This window comes from Danio rerio, chromosome 21 (genome assembly GCF_049306965.1).
Source record: "Danio rerio strain Tuebingen ecotype United States chromosome 21, GRCz12tu, whole genome shotgun sequence".
Lineage (NCBI taxonomy): Eukaryota > Metazoa > Chordata > Actinopteri > Cypriniformes > Danionidae > Danio > Danio rerio.
In genome coordinates this window covers 3,597,501-3,613,063 of record NC_133196.1, presented here as the reverse complement: position 1 = coordinate 3,613,063, position 15,563 = coordinate 3,597,501, and the positions used below count along the sequence as shown (strand labels likewise).

Here is a 15,563-nt window from a genome sequence, read left to right as displayed (position 1 = left end):
AATATTTGCTACTCATGGACGTCAGTCAACACAGTTTCTGCTAACCCCTCCATTAACAACGCTTTCAGAACGCTTCCAAAATAAACATAAAATGAGCCAAAGTATGGTCAAAATGTTTTAAAAAGACATGTCGGAATAATCGGAATGTTCACACATGACAAAAGTAACAGGCTAGATCACATTTGCATCAAACATGCTTATTTATAAGATCAACAAACGCTGCTTCTCTAGCAGTAGATATTTACAGAGAAGCAAGAATGAAAAGCAGAAACTGAGATAAAAAGTAATCAGATGTTGATGATAAGAGCTCCAGAGGAACATCCGTCACATGAGATGAAGAGGGAAGTTTATTGTTTCTGAGAAGGAACACAAATAAGCAGGTGGAACAAATTTATAAAAACAAGAAATACTTCTTTTTGAGACCGAGCTACTGTGTTAAAACCCTTCACGAAAACGCTGTTGTGTTTTGGAGGTCCATTTAAGGCATCTGTGTTTGAATAGCGGGAATGCGTTTAAAATAATGAGATCAGACTGTACTGTAAAAACGGTTAAAGAGACAGCTTCTGTATTTAGTGATATGAAGTGTATTCCATTAATTTAGAGTTGTGAATTGCATTATGGGATATCGATTCCTGCCTTGTCGTCTTTTGATGTTGAAAATTCAACTCTAAAGTTTGACAAAGTGACTTTTATTGACATTTTAGTCGTTTGAAATGATATAATGTATAATAAATATATAGTCTGTAAAATAAGATAAAATGCACTGGCAGTTTATTACAATTTGTTTGTAGCGAAATATACAACACCAAACTGTACAATATATCACTTTAAACTAATAAAAATGTTCGTAAAAAGTCACTTTTCAAGATTAAAAGTTGTTTTGACTTCCACAGTATTTCTTCCCCCCACGACTCGAACATGCGGGAGAATAAATGATGAGGTTATTTAAGAGGATAAGTAATGCGAACATACATAACTCCTGCTATATTGCACAAGTTTAAAGATTATATTCCAGATATCTGTATAAAGTGTAATGAGGTAAGAGGTACACTTTATCACTGGATATGGGAATGTGTGAAAGTGAAACCCTTTTGGCAAGGTGTTATTGAAATAATTGACCAAATTTTATCAAAGAAAGAGATTCATAAACATGTGAGGTCAGATTCATAAATGTGTGTATTTTACAAGCTAAACGTATTATTGCTCTTAACTGGAAAAATAGAAATGAACCTAGAATAGGAAAGTGGATTAAAGAAATGGCATTGCATATGTCAATGGAAAAGATCAGGTACAATGTCAAAAAAGAAACCAAATTTGTTTGAAGATATCTGGAGACCTTTTAATAACTTCCTGCAGTACAATGTATTAAATGTTGGCAGTCTACCACAACAAGAACAAGCTTAGGAATATGGGAAGTATCATGGTCTAAACCAGGGGTCGGCAACCCAAAATGTTGAAAGAGCCATATTGGACCAAAAAAAACAAATATGTCTGGAGCCGCAAAAAATGTAAAGCTTTATAATGAAGGAAACACATATAGTAGTTATATTAGCCTACTATAAAAATGACTAAGTTGGCTACAAATAGATAATGAGCCTTCATGATTAAATAGCCACTGAAATCAGGTGGTTGGTGTTGATTTCGTTGTCATTGAAACACTTCAGCACAGCCTCTGGTCTTTCAGTGGTATAAATTTGATAATTTCTTCTTGCGGCCCATCAGAGTTCACATACCTGTATAAAAGCGCGTTGAATATCGCTCACATCACAGGCAATTGAGTATGCTGGCACTGAATTAATGTCCTTGGTTTGCTGATCGGTGATGTTACCTGCCATTTTAATAGCCCTTTCCTTCACTGTCTTAGCAGAGAGAGGTATATCTTTAATTTTTTGTATTATCATGGTTTTGTTTTTGAAGTCTGCAAATAGGTGTTTTAATATGCTGATGAATGACTCCTTCATGTAGTCACCATCTGTGAATGGTTTTCCATGCTTTATTATCTCCCGGTTTGTTTACAACAGCCACCTGCCCGGCATCCCGTCCTGCTGATAGAAACCTGTGTCGCAGGCTATGACGCAAATCTTCGTTGACAGAAATGTTGAAATTAAATATTAACTCTACACACTTTTACAGCATTTGAAAACGTTAAAAATGTTTGTCCTCCTATAGAAATCATATTAAAACAAAAATATATACTAACCTTCCCCATCTTTTTGAACATTTTTGAAAAAGCTCCAGGGAGCCACAAGGGCAGCGCTAAAGAGCCACATGCGGCTCTAGAGCTGCAGGTTGCTGACCCCTGGTCTAAACAGACTTAGGAAACACTCTCTACCTGATTTAAACATCCCTTTTTTTCTTAATTTTTTAAGTATATATATATATTTATTTATTTTATTTTATTTTTAAGGGAATGTGTTGTTGGGAGGGAGAATGGGGGGTAAAACGTTTGCTGTGTCTTCATGATTATTATTCTGTAATTGTGTAATCTGTTGTGATATGCAAATTGAAAAAAGTAATAAATATTTTGTACAAAAGAGGATAACTAGAGGAAGAACCACACCCAACAAAATGATAATAAATCTTTAAGTTTGTTTAAAAGTCATGAAAATATGAGTTAGTTATTGTGCTCTTTTGTTGTTTTAGACTAGATCTGACACCAAATTGAAAGTGTAAGTATATAAATGGCTCAGAATTTATGAGCTATTTAAAACCAGACCTGGAGATACCGGTATTACAGGTGTTTCCACAAGTAGTCGAACCCTAATGCTTCCATAAATCTCATGTCTGTGAGGCAAGTATTTGCTGAGATTCCAATGTGCTTGTTGTAAAAAACATATGTCTGGACCGAGCCCCATCCCCGGAGAATCATCAGTCTTTAGCGATAGATGACTGGCTCCTTTATTAGAAGGCGGGCTTCCTTTTAATACAGAATCTACGTTGACTGGTACATTTTTCCCTATTCAAAACTATACACACAACGCACTGTGTATTATATAGGGCTGCGCAGTATATAGTTTCAACAAAGTGCTCATGTGCGATACTCAGGATTATATTTGACCAAGAGGAAACAGTTCAGAACACATTAGATTTGTGGAGTTATTACAGATTTTATTCATAATTTAGTGAAGGATTAAGCATTAAAATAAAGCTTTTATTTTAAAAGTTATTTTAGAGCCAAGCATTAATTTAAATTATTTTAAAGTTAAGCATTAAGCATTGTTAAAGCTAAGCATTAAGAGAAGTTAAGTTAAAGCAAAGCATTAAGTTCTTTTAAAGTTAAGCGTTAAGATAAGTTAAAGCTAAGCATTAAGAAATTATTTTAAAGTAAGCTTTAAGTTAAAACTAAGCAATACGAAGTTAAGTCATTTTAAAGTTAAGCATTAAGTTATTTTAAAGTTAAGCATTAAGTTATTTTAAAGTTAAGCATTAAGTTATTTTAAAGTTAAGCATTAAGTTATTTTAAAGTTAAGCATTAAGTTATTTTAAAGTTAAGCATTAAGTTATTTTAAAGTTAAGCATTAAGTTATTTTAAAGTTAAGCATTAAGTTATTTTAAAGTTAAGCATTAAGTTAAAACTAAGCAATAAGAAGTTAAGTCATTTTAAAGTTAAGCGTTAAGTTATTTTAAAGTTAAGCATTAAGTTAAAACTAAGCAATAAGAAGTTAAGTCATTTTAAAGTTAAGCGTTAAGTTATTTTAAAGTTAAGCATTAAGTTATTTTAAAGTTAAGCATTAAGTTATTTTAAAGTTAAGCATTAAGTTATTTTAAAGTTAAGCATTAAGTTATTTTAAAGTTAAGCATTAAGTTATTTTAAAGTTAAGCATTAAGTTATTTTAAAGTTAAGCATTAAGTTATTTTAAAGTTAAGCATTAAGTTAAAACTAAGCAATAAGAAGTTAAGTCATTTTAAAGTTAAGCGTTAAGTTATTTTAAAGTTAAGCATTAAGTTAAAACTAAGCAATAAGAAGTTAAGTCATTTTAAAGTTAAGCGTTAAGTTATTTTAAAGTTAAGCATTAAGTTATTTTAAAGTTAAGCATTAAGTTATTTTAAAGTTAAGCATTAAGTTATTTTAAAGTTAATCATTAAGTTATTTTAAAGTTAAGCATTAAGTTAAAACTAAGCAATAAGAAGTTAAGTCATTTTAAAGTTAAGCGTTAAGTTATTTTAAAGTTAAGCATTAAGTTAAAACTAAGCAATAAGAAGTTAAGTCATTTTAAAGTTAAGCATTAAGTTATTTTAAAGTTAAGCATTAAGTTAAAACTAAGCAATAAGAAGTTAAGTCATTTTAAAGTTAAGCGTTAAGTTATTTTAAAGTTAAGCATTAAGTTATTTTAAAGTTAAGCATTAAGTTATTTTAAAGTTAAGCATTAAGTTATTTTAAAGTTAATCATTAAGTTATTTTAAAGTTAAGCATTAAGTTAAAACTAAGCAATAAGAAGTTAAGTCATTTTAAAGTTAAGCGTTAAGTTATTTTAAAGTTAAGCATTAAGTTAAAACTAAGCAATAAGAAGTTAAGTCATTTTAAAGTTAAGCGTTAAGTTATTTTAAAGTTAAGCATTAAGTTATTTTAAAGTTAAGCATTAAGTTATTTTAAAGTTAAGCATTAAGTTAAAACTAAGCAATAAGAAGTTAAGTCATTTTAAAGTTAAGCGTTAAGTTATTTTAAAGTTAAGCATTAAGTTAAAACTAAGCAATAAGAAGTTAAGTCATTTTAAAGTTAAGCGTTAAGTTATTTTAAAGTTAAGCATTAAGTTAAAACTAAGCAATAAGAAGTTAAGTCATTTTAAAGTTAAGCGTTAAGTTAAAACTAAGCAATAAGAAGTTAAGTTATTTTAAAGTTAAGCATTAAGTTAAAACTAAGCAATAAGAAGTTAAGTCATTTTAAAGTTAAGCGTTAAGTTAAAACTAAGCAATAAGAAGTTAAGTTATTTTAAAGTTAAGCATTAAGTTAAAACTAAGCAATAAGAAGTTAAGTCATTTTAAAGTTAAGCGTTAAGTTATTTTAAAGTTAAGCGTTAAGTTATTTTAAAGTTAAGCATTAAGTTAAAACTAAGCAATAAGAAGTTAAGTCATTTCAAAGTTAAGCATTAAGTTATTTTAAAGTTAAGCATTAAGTTATTTTAAAGTTAAGCATCAAGTTAAAACTAAGCAATAAGAAGTTAAGTCATTTCAAAGTTAAGCATTAGGGTATTTTAAAGTTAAGCATTAAGATAAGTTAAAGCTAAGCATTAAGAAGTTATTTTAAAGATAAGCTTTAAGTTAAAACTAAGCATTAAGAAGTTAAGTAATTTTAAAGTTAAGCGTTAAGGTATTTCAAAGTTAAGCATTAAGTTATTTTAAAGTTAAGCATTAAGTTATTTTAAAGTTAAGCATTAAGTTATTTTAAAGTTAAGCATTAAGTTATTTTAAAGTTAAGCATTAAGTTATTTTAAAGTTAAGCATTAAGTTATTTTAAAGTTAAGCATTAAGTTAAAACTAAGCAATAAGAAGTTAAGTCATTTTAAAGTTAAGCGTTAAGTTATTTTAAAGTTAAGCATTAAGTTAAAACTAAGCAATAAGAAGTTAAGTCATTTTAAAGTTAAGCGTTAAGTTATTTTAAAGTTAAGCATTAAGTTAAAACTAAGCAATAAGAAGTTAAGTCATTTTAAAGTTAAGCGTTAAGTTAAAACTAAGCAATAAGAAGTTAAGTTATTTTAAAGTTAAGCATTAAGTTAAAACTAAGCAATAAGAAGTTACGTCATTTTAAAGTTAAGCGTTAAGTTAAAACTAAGCAATAAGAAGTTAAGTTATTTTAAAGTTAAGCATTAAGTTAAAACTAAGCAATAAGAAGTTAAGTCATTTTAAAGTTAAGCGTTAAGTTAAAACTAAGCAATAAGAAGTTAAGTTATTTTAAAGTTAAGCATTAAGTTAAAACTAAGCAATAAGAAGTTAAGTCATTTTAAAGTTAAGCGTTAAGTTATTTTAAAGTTAAGCGTTAAGTTATTTTAAAGTTAAGCATTAAGTTAAAACTAAGCAATAAGAAGTTAAGTCATTTCAAAGTTAAGCATTAAGTTATTTTAAAGTTAAGCATTAAGTTATTTTAAAGTTAAGCATTAAGTTATTTTAAAGTTAAGCATCAAGTTAAAACTAAGCAATAAGAAGTTAAATCATTTCAAAGTTAAGCATTAGGGTATTTTAAAGTTAAGCATTAAGATAAGTTAAAGCTAAGCATTAAGAAGTTATTTTAAAGATAAGCTTTAAGTTAAAACTAAGCATTAAGAAGTTAAGTCATTTTAAAGTTAAGCGTTAAGGTATTTCAAAGTTAAGCATTAAGTTATTTTAAAGTTAAGTGTTAGGGTATTTTAAAGTTAAGCATTAAGTTAAAACTAAGCATTAAGAAGTTCTGTCGGTCACACTTTACAATAAGGTTCATTAGTTAATGTTAATTAATGCATTTACTAACATGAACAAACAATGAACAATACATTTACTACAGTATTTGTTCATGTTATTTAACATTAGTTAATGAAAATACAGTTGTTCATTGTTAGTTCATGTTAACTCATGGTGCATTTTCTAATGTCAACAAGCATGGACTTGGATGTTAATAATGCATTAGTAAATGTTCAATTATGATTAATAAATGCTGTACATGTGTTGTTCATGATTAGCTCATGTTAGTAAATGCATTGACTAATGAAACTTATTGTAAAGTGTTACCGTTAAGTCATTTTAAAGTTAAGCGTTAAGTTATTTTAAAGTTAGGCATTAAGTTAAAACTAAGCATTAAGAAGTTAAGTCATTTTAAAGTTAAGCTTTCAGTTGAGTTAAACTAAGCAGTAAGAAATTAAAACTAAGCATTAATTTAAGTTATTTTAACGTTAAACATTAAAGCTTAACTTTAACTTAATTTATTTTAAAGTTAAGAATTAAGAAGTTAAGTTAAAGTTAAGCATTTAAGGTATTTTAAAGTTAAGCATTAAGAGAAGTTAAGTTAAAACTAAGCATTAATTTAAGTTATTTTAAAGCTTAGTATCAAGTTGAGTTTAAGCTGAGCATCAAGTAAAGCTAAGCATTAAGATCAGTTAATTTACGACTAAGCATTAGGATAGTTTAAAGCTAAGCATTAAGCTAAAGTTAAGCAAATAAGTTAATTTAACGCTAAGCATTAAGATAAGTTAAAGCTAACCCTTAAGTTAAGTCAAAGCTAAGCATTAAGTTAAGCTAAAGCTAAGCATTCAGTAATGAGATATTTTACCATAAGTAACCTTCATAATTATTTTATTGAAATATTTATACAGCAAAGACTTTTTGTTCCTCGATGCTATTTGACTACTCTGAAAACCAAAAAGCCCTACTTATTTCACTTTTATCTTTGATTAATTGGATTTATCCATGTCTGTAAAGTGTTTATTCCATTTTATGAATGATAAACTCTCCTACAGAATCATCCCAATCAATTTAAATGAATCAGCTCTTTCCAAATGGTACTTTTCAAGTCATCTGTTGACGTTGACTATATCTCAATATTGATCTCAGAAAAAACAAAGTAGTTACTCTAAAACAAAGCCTTAGTCCGCTACAGTGCTGTGGTTTATCAGTTTCTCAGTGTTGTGCAGTACTGTTTTCAGCTGACCTCACCTTACAGACGCGAGCGATCCTGGGAATCAGCAGTTTGCCGAAAAACTCGTACTCCACCGACACCTCCGTGAAGAAGTAGTAAATCTTGTCATCGTCTCCATCGGGACTGTCCTGTCCTTCTCGGATGACGTCCGCAAAGACGAAACTGGGCTCTGAACAGCAAAAACACAAGCTCAATTAAACCATTTCTATGAGATTATAGATTTTAAATAATTTATTAAACATTTTCTACATTTTACAAACATCAACAACAACCATCAAGAACAGAGATTTTTATGAGGTTTTTATGAATGTTGTTAAAACAGCCATATATGAGTGATTGTAGAGAGTTCTGTTATGCTTTAAACCAAAACTTTAATCAAACAGTTTTGAATAATAAAATACATCAACTATAAATTATACTGTTTGTATATTTATTAAGACAGTGGTCCCCAACCCCCGGGCCGCAGACCGGTACCGGTCCGTGGATCAATCAGTACCGGGCCGCACAAGAGTTAATTATCTTTAAGTTGGCAGATAAAGTAGCTGCATTTAAAGCTAAACTGAATTTGTGGGGACGGCGCATGAACAGAGGCATATTGAACATGTTTCAAACATTAGCAGGGATTTTGTGTGAGACTGAGCCTGCGCCCTCACTCACCAAGCTGGTGCACGATCACCAGTCTTCGCTGTTAAAGGAGTTTGAGCGCTACTTCCCAACCTCAAATGACCCACAAACGGCCAAGGAATGGATACGTGAGCCATTTGTCAACAAACCAGCTGAATCCAGCATGTCCGTGCAAGAAGAAGACTAAATGCTGGAGATCGCAAATGACGGCGGCCTTAAAACAGTGTTCGAGACAACAACTCTGAAAACCCTTTTGCCATTTCCAACATCCTATCTGTGAGAAGAGGGGTTTTCTGCAGTGACAGCCACCAAAGCAAGGCAAAGGAGTAGACTGGACACAAGCAACACACTTCGGGTGTCAATTGTCTGCTATTACCCCCAGATGGGACAATCTCGTTGCAAAGAAACAAGCTCGGGGCTCCCATTGATTTAGCGTTACGGACAGTTTTTGTTGTTATGATATGTTATACTGTTGGAGCAATGTGTTAATAAAGTTATTACTTCCTAATGTTATTATAGCATTGTAATGTTGGAGCAATGTGCTAATAAAGTTCCATATGAGTACACAGTGGATTCACGTTTATTATTATTATTTCAACCCCCCGGTCCGCAATAAAATTGTCAAGCGTTGACCGGTCAACAGTTCGAAAAAGGTTGGGGACCACTGTATTAAGGCACCTTTTGTCTTAAAATTATTAACTTGAAAATTCCCGCTATATCCATTTTTACTGTCTCCACTGCCTTAACAATATATTCAGCCTAAATTATGATGAAATATTAATCATGATTTTCATCATTTTAGTTTGTTTACTCTAACTGTGCATTCACGCCGTAGGCGGCAAAAGCGTTAAAGTTTGCTCTGGCCGTCCTGGCGACAACGATGTCTGTCTTTACAGCCCCGCCGACAACAAGCATCAAAAATCGCTCGTATTTAAAGGGGCCATATCAGCATATGACCAAATCACTTACATTCCTGCATAAAAGCATGCTGTCTAACGTGAAAATGTTGTTGTGCTTTATTAAATTCATTTGACTATGCAGGGCTCAACAATAAGGACTGCCCGATGGCCTGGGGCCAGTGTGAGAGATGCTTGGGACAGTAGACAGGATTATTACTGGCCCGATTGGGGAGAGGGTGCTCGCTGCAGAGCCATTTGAGGAGAGCTGAGCTCCAGCGAGGGGGAGCATGAGCTGTCGCTCCTCCTCCTGTAAGCTGTTTTAATGCGTACACCAACCCTTACCCTACCCCCAGTGACATCACTCGTAGAAGAAGTGCAAAAAAGGTGGAGCTCAAGCTTAAGCTCCCCCTCGCTGGAGCTCAGCTCTCCTCAAATGGCTCTGCAGCGAGCACCACTTGCGATTGGGGCCATCTTTTTGTTAAATAATTTCGAACTGAAATAAAATACCTTCACATTTTCCATACTGCTCTTTTTGTTAACACATAATTTTGCTCATTATACATATATTGACATTTTAAAAGTGTTATTTAAATAATTTTTAACATTTAAATAATTCTAGGCATTATTTTTGACACATTATTTAAAATATGTGGCTAAAAAATAGCGTTTAAATTGTATTTTTTCTTTGGTGGGGCCAGTGAAAACTTTGGCCGGGCAAGTAAAAATCTAAACCATTGGCCCGATCGGACCAGTAGAAAAAATCCTTTGCGTTGAACCCTGCTATGGGAGATCAAGTTGTTGCATGGGCTGTGGCTTTGCTCCACTTATTCATTCATTCATTCATTTTCTTTTCGGCTTAGCCCCTTTATTAATCCGGGGTCGCCACAGCGGAATGAACCGCCAACTTATCCAACACATTTTTTATACAGCTGATGCCCTTCCAGCCGCAACCCATCACTAGGAAATCCACTTATTCAGTATGTGTCCATATGTCTGAAATATTCTGAAGCAGCAATGTTTTTTTACCATCATCATAGTTAACATGAGATTCCTACTTTGTTAATAACAAATATAAATAACTTTAATGCACATCAGTAACTCACCTGTAACTTTTTAAATATGTTCCTGTAAGAAAACATTGTTAACAACTGGAAATCTGGTGACCATAATATTCAAACCCTTGGGTACAACTGTGGTCGGAACCAAAGTTCACGGGACTGTGCTGTCTGGAATCCTCTCAAGTGGTGGACTTCAACATTCTAGTGTCATGAGAAATTGAGCCCCCCTGACAAATGGGTTCGCCTAGGACCCTGGGTGATCCTATTGGTTCACTGGAGTTGTAATAGGTATAGTTTGCAGCGCCTGATTAATATATACATACAGTTAAAGTCAGAATTAGGTGAGGCAGTGGCGCAGTAGGTAGTGCTGTCGCCTCACAGCAAAAAGGTCGCTGGGTCGAACCTCGGCTCAGTTGGCGTTTCTGTGTGGAGTTTGCATTTTCTCCCTGCCTTCGCGTGGGTTTCCTCCGGGTGCTCCGGTTTCCCCCACAGTCCAAAGACATGCGGTACAGGTGAATTGGGTAGGCTACATTGTCCGTAGTGTATGAGTGTGTGTGTGAATGTGTGTGTGGATGTTTCCCAGAGATGGGTTGCGGCTGGAAGGGCATCCGCTGCGTAAAAAACTTGCTGGATAAGTTGGCGGTTCATTCCGCTGTGGCGACCCCCGATTAATAAAAGGACTAAGCCGAAAAGAAAATGAATGAATGAAGTCAGAGTTATTAGCCCCCCTGTTTGATTTTTTTCCCCAATTTCTGTTTAACAGAGAGCTGATTTGTTCAACACATTTCTAAACATGATATATTTATTAACTCATTTCAAATAACTGATTTATTTTATCTTTATCATGATGACAGCACATAATATTTTATTTAATATTTTTCAAGACACTTCTATACAGCTTAAAGTGACATTTAAAGGCTTAACTAGGTTAATTAGGTTAACTAGGCAGGTTAGTGTAAAAAGGCAAATTATTGTATTGGTTTGTTCTGTAGACTATCGAGAAAAAAAAATTTGTTTAAAGGGGCTAATAATATTGACTTTAAAACGGTTCATAAAAAATTAAAAACTGCTTTTATTCTAGCCGAAATAAAACAAATAAGACTTTCTCCAGACTATATTGTGAAAATTCTTTGCTCTGTTTAACATCATTTGGGAAATATTTTTTTTTAAATTCAAAGGGGGGCTAATAATTCTGACTTCAACTGTGTATATATATATATATATATATATATATATATATATATATATATATATATATATATATATATATATATATATATATATATATATATACATATATATATACATACATAGCACACAGATTAACATTTGTCTTGATACACCAGGTAAGAGGGTGTGTGCCAATCCATGTATTTTTGGTTTAATTAAGTCATTGCAGATTAGATAGAATGTCATTGGCGTTGAAGACTAATTTTTCATATATTTTGTTTATTACAGTAGATTGGAGGGATTTGTTGTGAACATTAGTAAGACTATTTGGTTTTGTTTGGTTCTTTTCTTTAGCACCACCCAATATTTCGTTGTTTATTGTCTTCAACATAGTATATTGTAAATATCTCACTCACTGATTCACCCTCACTTTTTGTAAATAAATCACCATCATTTTGTTCACTAATTCTTGTTGTCTGTCCTTACTTTGTAACACAATTTACTTTTGAGTTCAGCCAAAAAACAATTCCTCAGTCAAATGTGCAACCCCACTCCCTTAGACAAAAAGGGGTTGTAAAAACATACAGTTGAAGTCAGAATTATTAGCCCCCCTAAATTATTAGCACCCCTGTTTATTTTTTTTCCCCAATTTCTGTTTAATGGAGGGAAGATTGTTTCAGCACATTCCTAAGCATAATAGTTTTAAAAACGTATTTCTAATAACTGATTTATTTTATCTTTGTCATGATGACAGTAAATAATATTATACTTGATATTTTTCAAGACACTTCTATACAGCTTAAAGAGACATTTAAAGGCTTAACTAGGTTAATTAGGTTAACTAGGCAGGTTAGGATAATTAGGCAAGTTATTGTATAACGATGGTTTATTCTGTAGACTATTGGGGAAAAAAATGAACTTAAAGGGGCTAATAATTTTGTCCCAAAAATGGGTTTTAAAAAATTAATAACTGCTTTCATTCTAGCCAAAATAAAACAAGTAAGACTTTATCCAGAAGACAAAATATTATCAGATATATTGTGAAAATTTCCTTGCTCTATTAAACATAATTTTGATAATATTTAAAAGAGTTTTTCTCTTTTCAAAAGGGGGCTAATAATTCTGACTTCAACTGTATATTCGAGCCCTTATCCAGAGGTAATGCACGACTCCGATCGAGTCTGAAACCATGAGATCGGCCATAAAGATATTCTTGTTTATCAATATCACATGTTTAAAGCTGTCTACTGTGTGTGTGTAAACATTACCGTTGAGCCAGGATGTTGAGTACTCAGTTCTCAGTAAACTCTGAGACGGAGACGATCTGGAGATGATCGGTTCACTGCCCAGAAAGTTATAAGCAGTTCCTGAGTACAACTCGCCATCTGAAAAACAAACACAGATAAAAACATTAGATTCTGGGGAATTTTAATACTTTTAAAATATATATTTTATATAAGTGTTGTTTAACAAAGTAAAGTTTTAACTGATTTAATAACTAAATAATTTAGTTTTTGACATCATAACAGTGGATAAAGTTATTTTGCAAGACACTAGTGTTCAGCTTAAAGTGACATTTAAAGGCTTAACTAGGATAATTAGGGTAAAGTTAGGGTAATTAGCCAAGTCATTGTATAACAGTGGTTTGCTCTGTAGACAATCTGAGAAAAATATTGCTTAAGAGAGCTAATAATATTGACCTTAAAATGGTTTTATAAATTAAAAACTGCTTTCATTCTAGCTGAAATAAAACAAACAAGACTTTCTCCAGAAGAACAAATATAATAGGAAATACTGTGAAAAATTCCTGAATCTGTTCAACATCATTTAAAAAATATTGGAAAGGAAAAGAAAAAAAGATTACAGGAAGGAGAATAACTTTGACTTCTACTGTATATGAGGTCTAACAAAACATGAAGAGATGTGGTTTACACAAGAGGTCACGACGGTTAACTTACCAACCATCACAGTGGTGAAGCTTTGAGCCGGATCATAGGAACATTTCCCTCTTCCGTCCTCTGCTTTCTCGAGCAGCCGGAAATCTTGCAGAGACTAAAGAAAGAGACATACACAGGGGAAGAGATGAAGACTCAGGAGGATGTATGTTTAAGCAAAATAACAACACAGATTGCAGTGTCACGTGATCATGCTGTCTGTCTGTCTGTCTGTCTGTCTGTCTGTCTTACTGTCTGTCTGTCTGTCTGTCTGTCTGTCTTACTGTCTGTCTGTCTGTCTGTCTTACTGTCTGTCTGTCTGTCTGTCTGTCTGTCTGTCTGTCTGTCTTACTGTCTGTCTGTCTGTCTGTCTGTCTGTCTTACTTACTGTCTGTCTGTCTGTCTGTCTGTCTGTCTTACTGTCTGTCTGTCTGTCTGTCTGTCTGTCTGTCTGTCTGTCTGTCTTACTGTCTGTCTGTCTGTCTGTCTGTCTTACTGTCTGTCTGTCTGTCTTACTGTCTGTCTGTCTGTCTGTCTGTCTGTCTGTCTTACTGTCTGTCTGTCTGTCTGTCTGTCTGTCTTACTGTCTGTCTGTCTGTCTGTCTGTCTGTCTGTCTGTCTTACTGTCTGTCTGTCTGTCTGTCATACTGTCTGTCTGTCTGTCTTACTGTCTGTCTGTCTGTCTGTCTGTCTGTCTGTCTGTCTGTCTTACTGTCTGTCTGTCTGTCTGTCTGTCTTACTGTCTGTCTGTCTTACTGTCTTACTGTCTGTCTGTCTGTCTGTCTGTCTGTCTGTCTGTCTGTCTGTCTTACTGTCTGTCTGTCTTACTGTCTTACTGTCTGTCTGTCTGTCTGTCTGTCTGTCTTACTGTCTGTCTGTCTGTCTTACTGTCTGTCTGTCTGTCTGTCTGTCTGTCTTACTGTCTGTCTGTCTGTCTGTCTGTCTGTCTGTCTTACTGTCTGTCTGTCTGTCATACTGTCTGTCTGTCTGTCTTACTGTCTGTCTGTCTGTCTGTCTGTCTGTCTGTCTGTCTGTCTTACTGTCTGTCTGTCTGTCTGTCTGTCTTACTGTCTGTCTGTCTGTCTGTCTGTCTGTCTGTCTGTCTTACTGTCTGTCTGTCTGTCTGTCTGTCTTACTGTCTGTCTGTCTGTCTTACTGTCTGTCTGTCTGTCTGTCTGTCTGTCTGTCTGTCTGTCTGTCTTACTGTCTGTCTGTCTGTCTGTCTGTCTTACTGTCTGTCTGTCTGTCTGTCTGTCTGTCTGTCTGTCTGTCTTACTGTCTGTCTGTCTGTCATACTGTCTGTCTGTCTGTCTTACTGTCTGTCTGTCTGTCTGTCTGTCTGTCTGTCTGTCTTACTGTCTGTCTGTCTGTCTGTCTGTCTTACTGTCTGTCTGTCTTACTGTCTTACTGTCTGTCTGTCTGTCTGTCTGTCTTACTGTCTGTCTGTCTGTCTTACTGTCTGTCTGTCTGTCTGTCTGTCTTACTGTCTGTCTGTCTGTCTGTCTGTCTGTCTGTCTGTCTTACTGTCTGTCTGTCTGTCTGTCATACTGTCTGTCTGTCTGTCTTACTGTCTGTCTGTCTGTCTGTCTGTCTGTCTGTCTGTCTGTCTGTCTTACTGTCTGTCTGTCTGTCTGTCTGTCTTACTGTCTGTCTGTCTTACTGTCTTACTGTCTGTCTGTCTGTCTGTCTGTCTTACTGTCTGTCTGTCTGTCTTACTGTCTGTCTGTCTGTCTGTCTTACTGTCTGTCTGTCTGTCTTACTGTCTGTCTGTCTGTCTGTCTTACTGTCTGTCTGTCTGTCTGTCTGTCTGTCTGTCTTACTGTCTGTCTGTCTGTCTGTCTGTCTGTCTTACTGTCTGTCTGTCTGTCTTACTGTCTGTCTGTCTGTCTGTCTTACTGTCTGTCTGTCTGTCTTACTGTCTGTCTGTCTGTCTGTCTTACTGTCTGTCTTACTGTCTGTCTGTCTGTCTGTCTTACTGTCTGTCTGTCTGTCTGTCTTACTGTCTGTCTGTCTGTCTTACTGTCTGTCTGTCTGTCTGTCTGTCTGTCTGTCTGTCTGTCTGTCTGTCTTACTGTCTGTCTGTCTGTCTTACTGTCTGTCTGTCTGTCTGTCTGTCTTACTGTCTGTCTTACTGTCTGTCTGTCTGTCTTACTGTCTGTCTTACTGTCTGTCTGTCTGTCTTACTGTCTGTCTGTCTGTTTTACTGTCTGTCTGTCTGTCTGTCTGTCTGTCTGTCTGTCTGTCTGTCTGTCTTTATGGCGACTGAAAGAGCAAA

General features: G+C 34.0%; 1 protein-coding gene across 15 annotated transcripts in view; it reads right to left on the bottom strand.

Moving 5' to 3' along the window:
* sema4d (sema domain, immunoglobulin domain (Ig), transmembrane domain (TM) and short cytoplasmic domain, (semaphorin) 4D) overlaps window positions 1–15,563 on the bottom strand; it is a 154,047-nt gene that overhangs the window by 30,500 nt on the left and 107,984 nt on the right. For all 15 annotated transcript variants that reach the window (XR_012397067.1, XR_012397069.1, XR_012397068.1 and 12 more), the window contains 3 exons: window positions 13,313–13,406; window positions 12,623–12,739; window positions 7,621–7,772 (listed from right to left, as the gene is read on the bottom strand). Coding sequence is in view for 12 of the 15 variants with exons in the window: in XM_073935685.1 (XP_073791786.1) it covers window positions 7,621–7,772; window positions 12,623–12,739; window positions 13,313–13,406 (363 nt within the window). In the remaining 3 variants the exon portion in view is untranslated. The remainder of the gene's footprint in view (window positions 1–7,620; window positions 7,773–12,622; window positions 12,740–13,312; window positions 13,407–15,563) is intronic.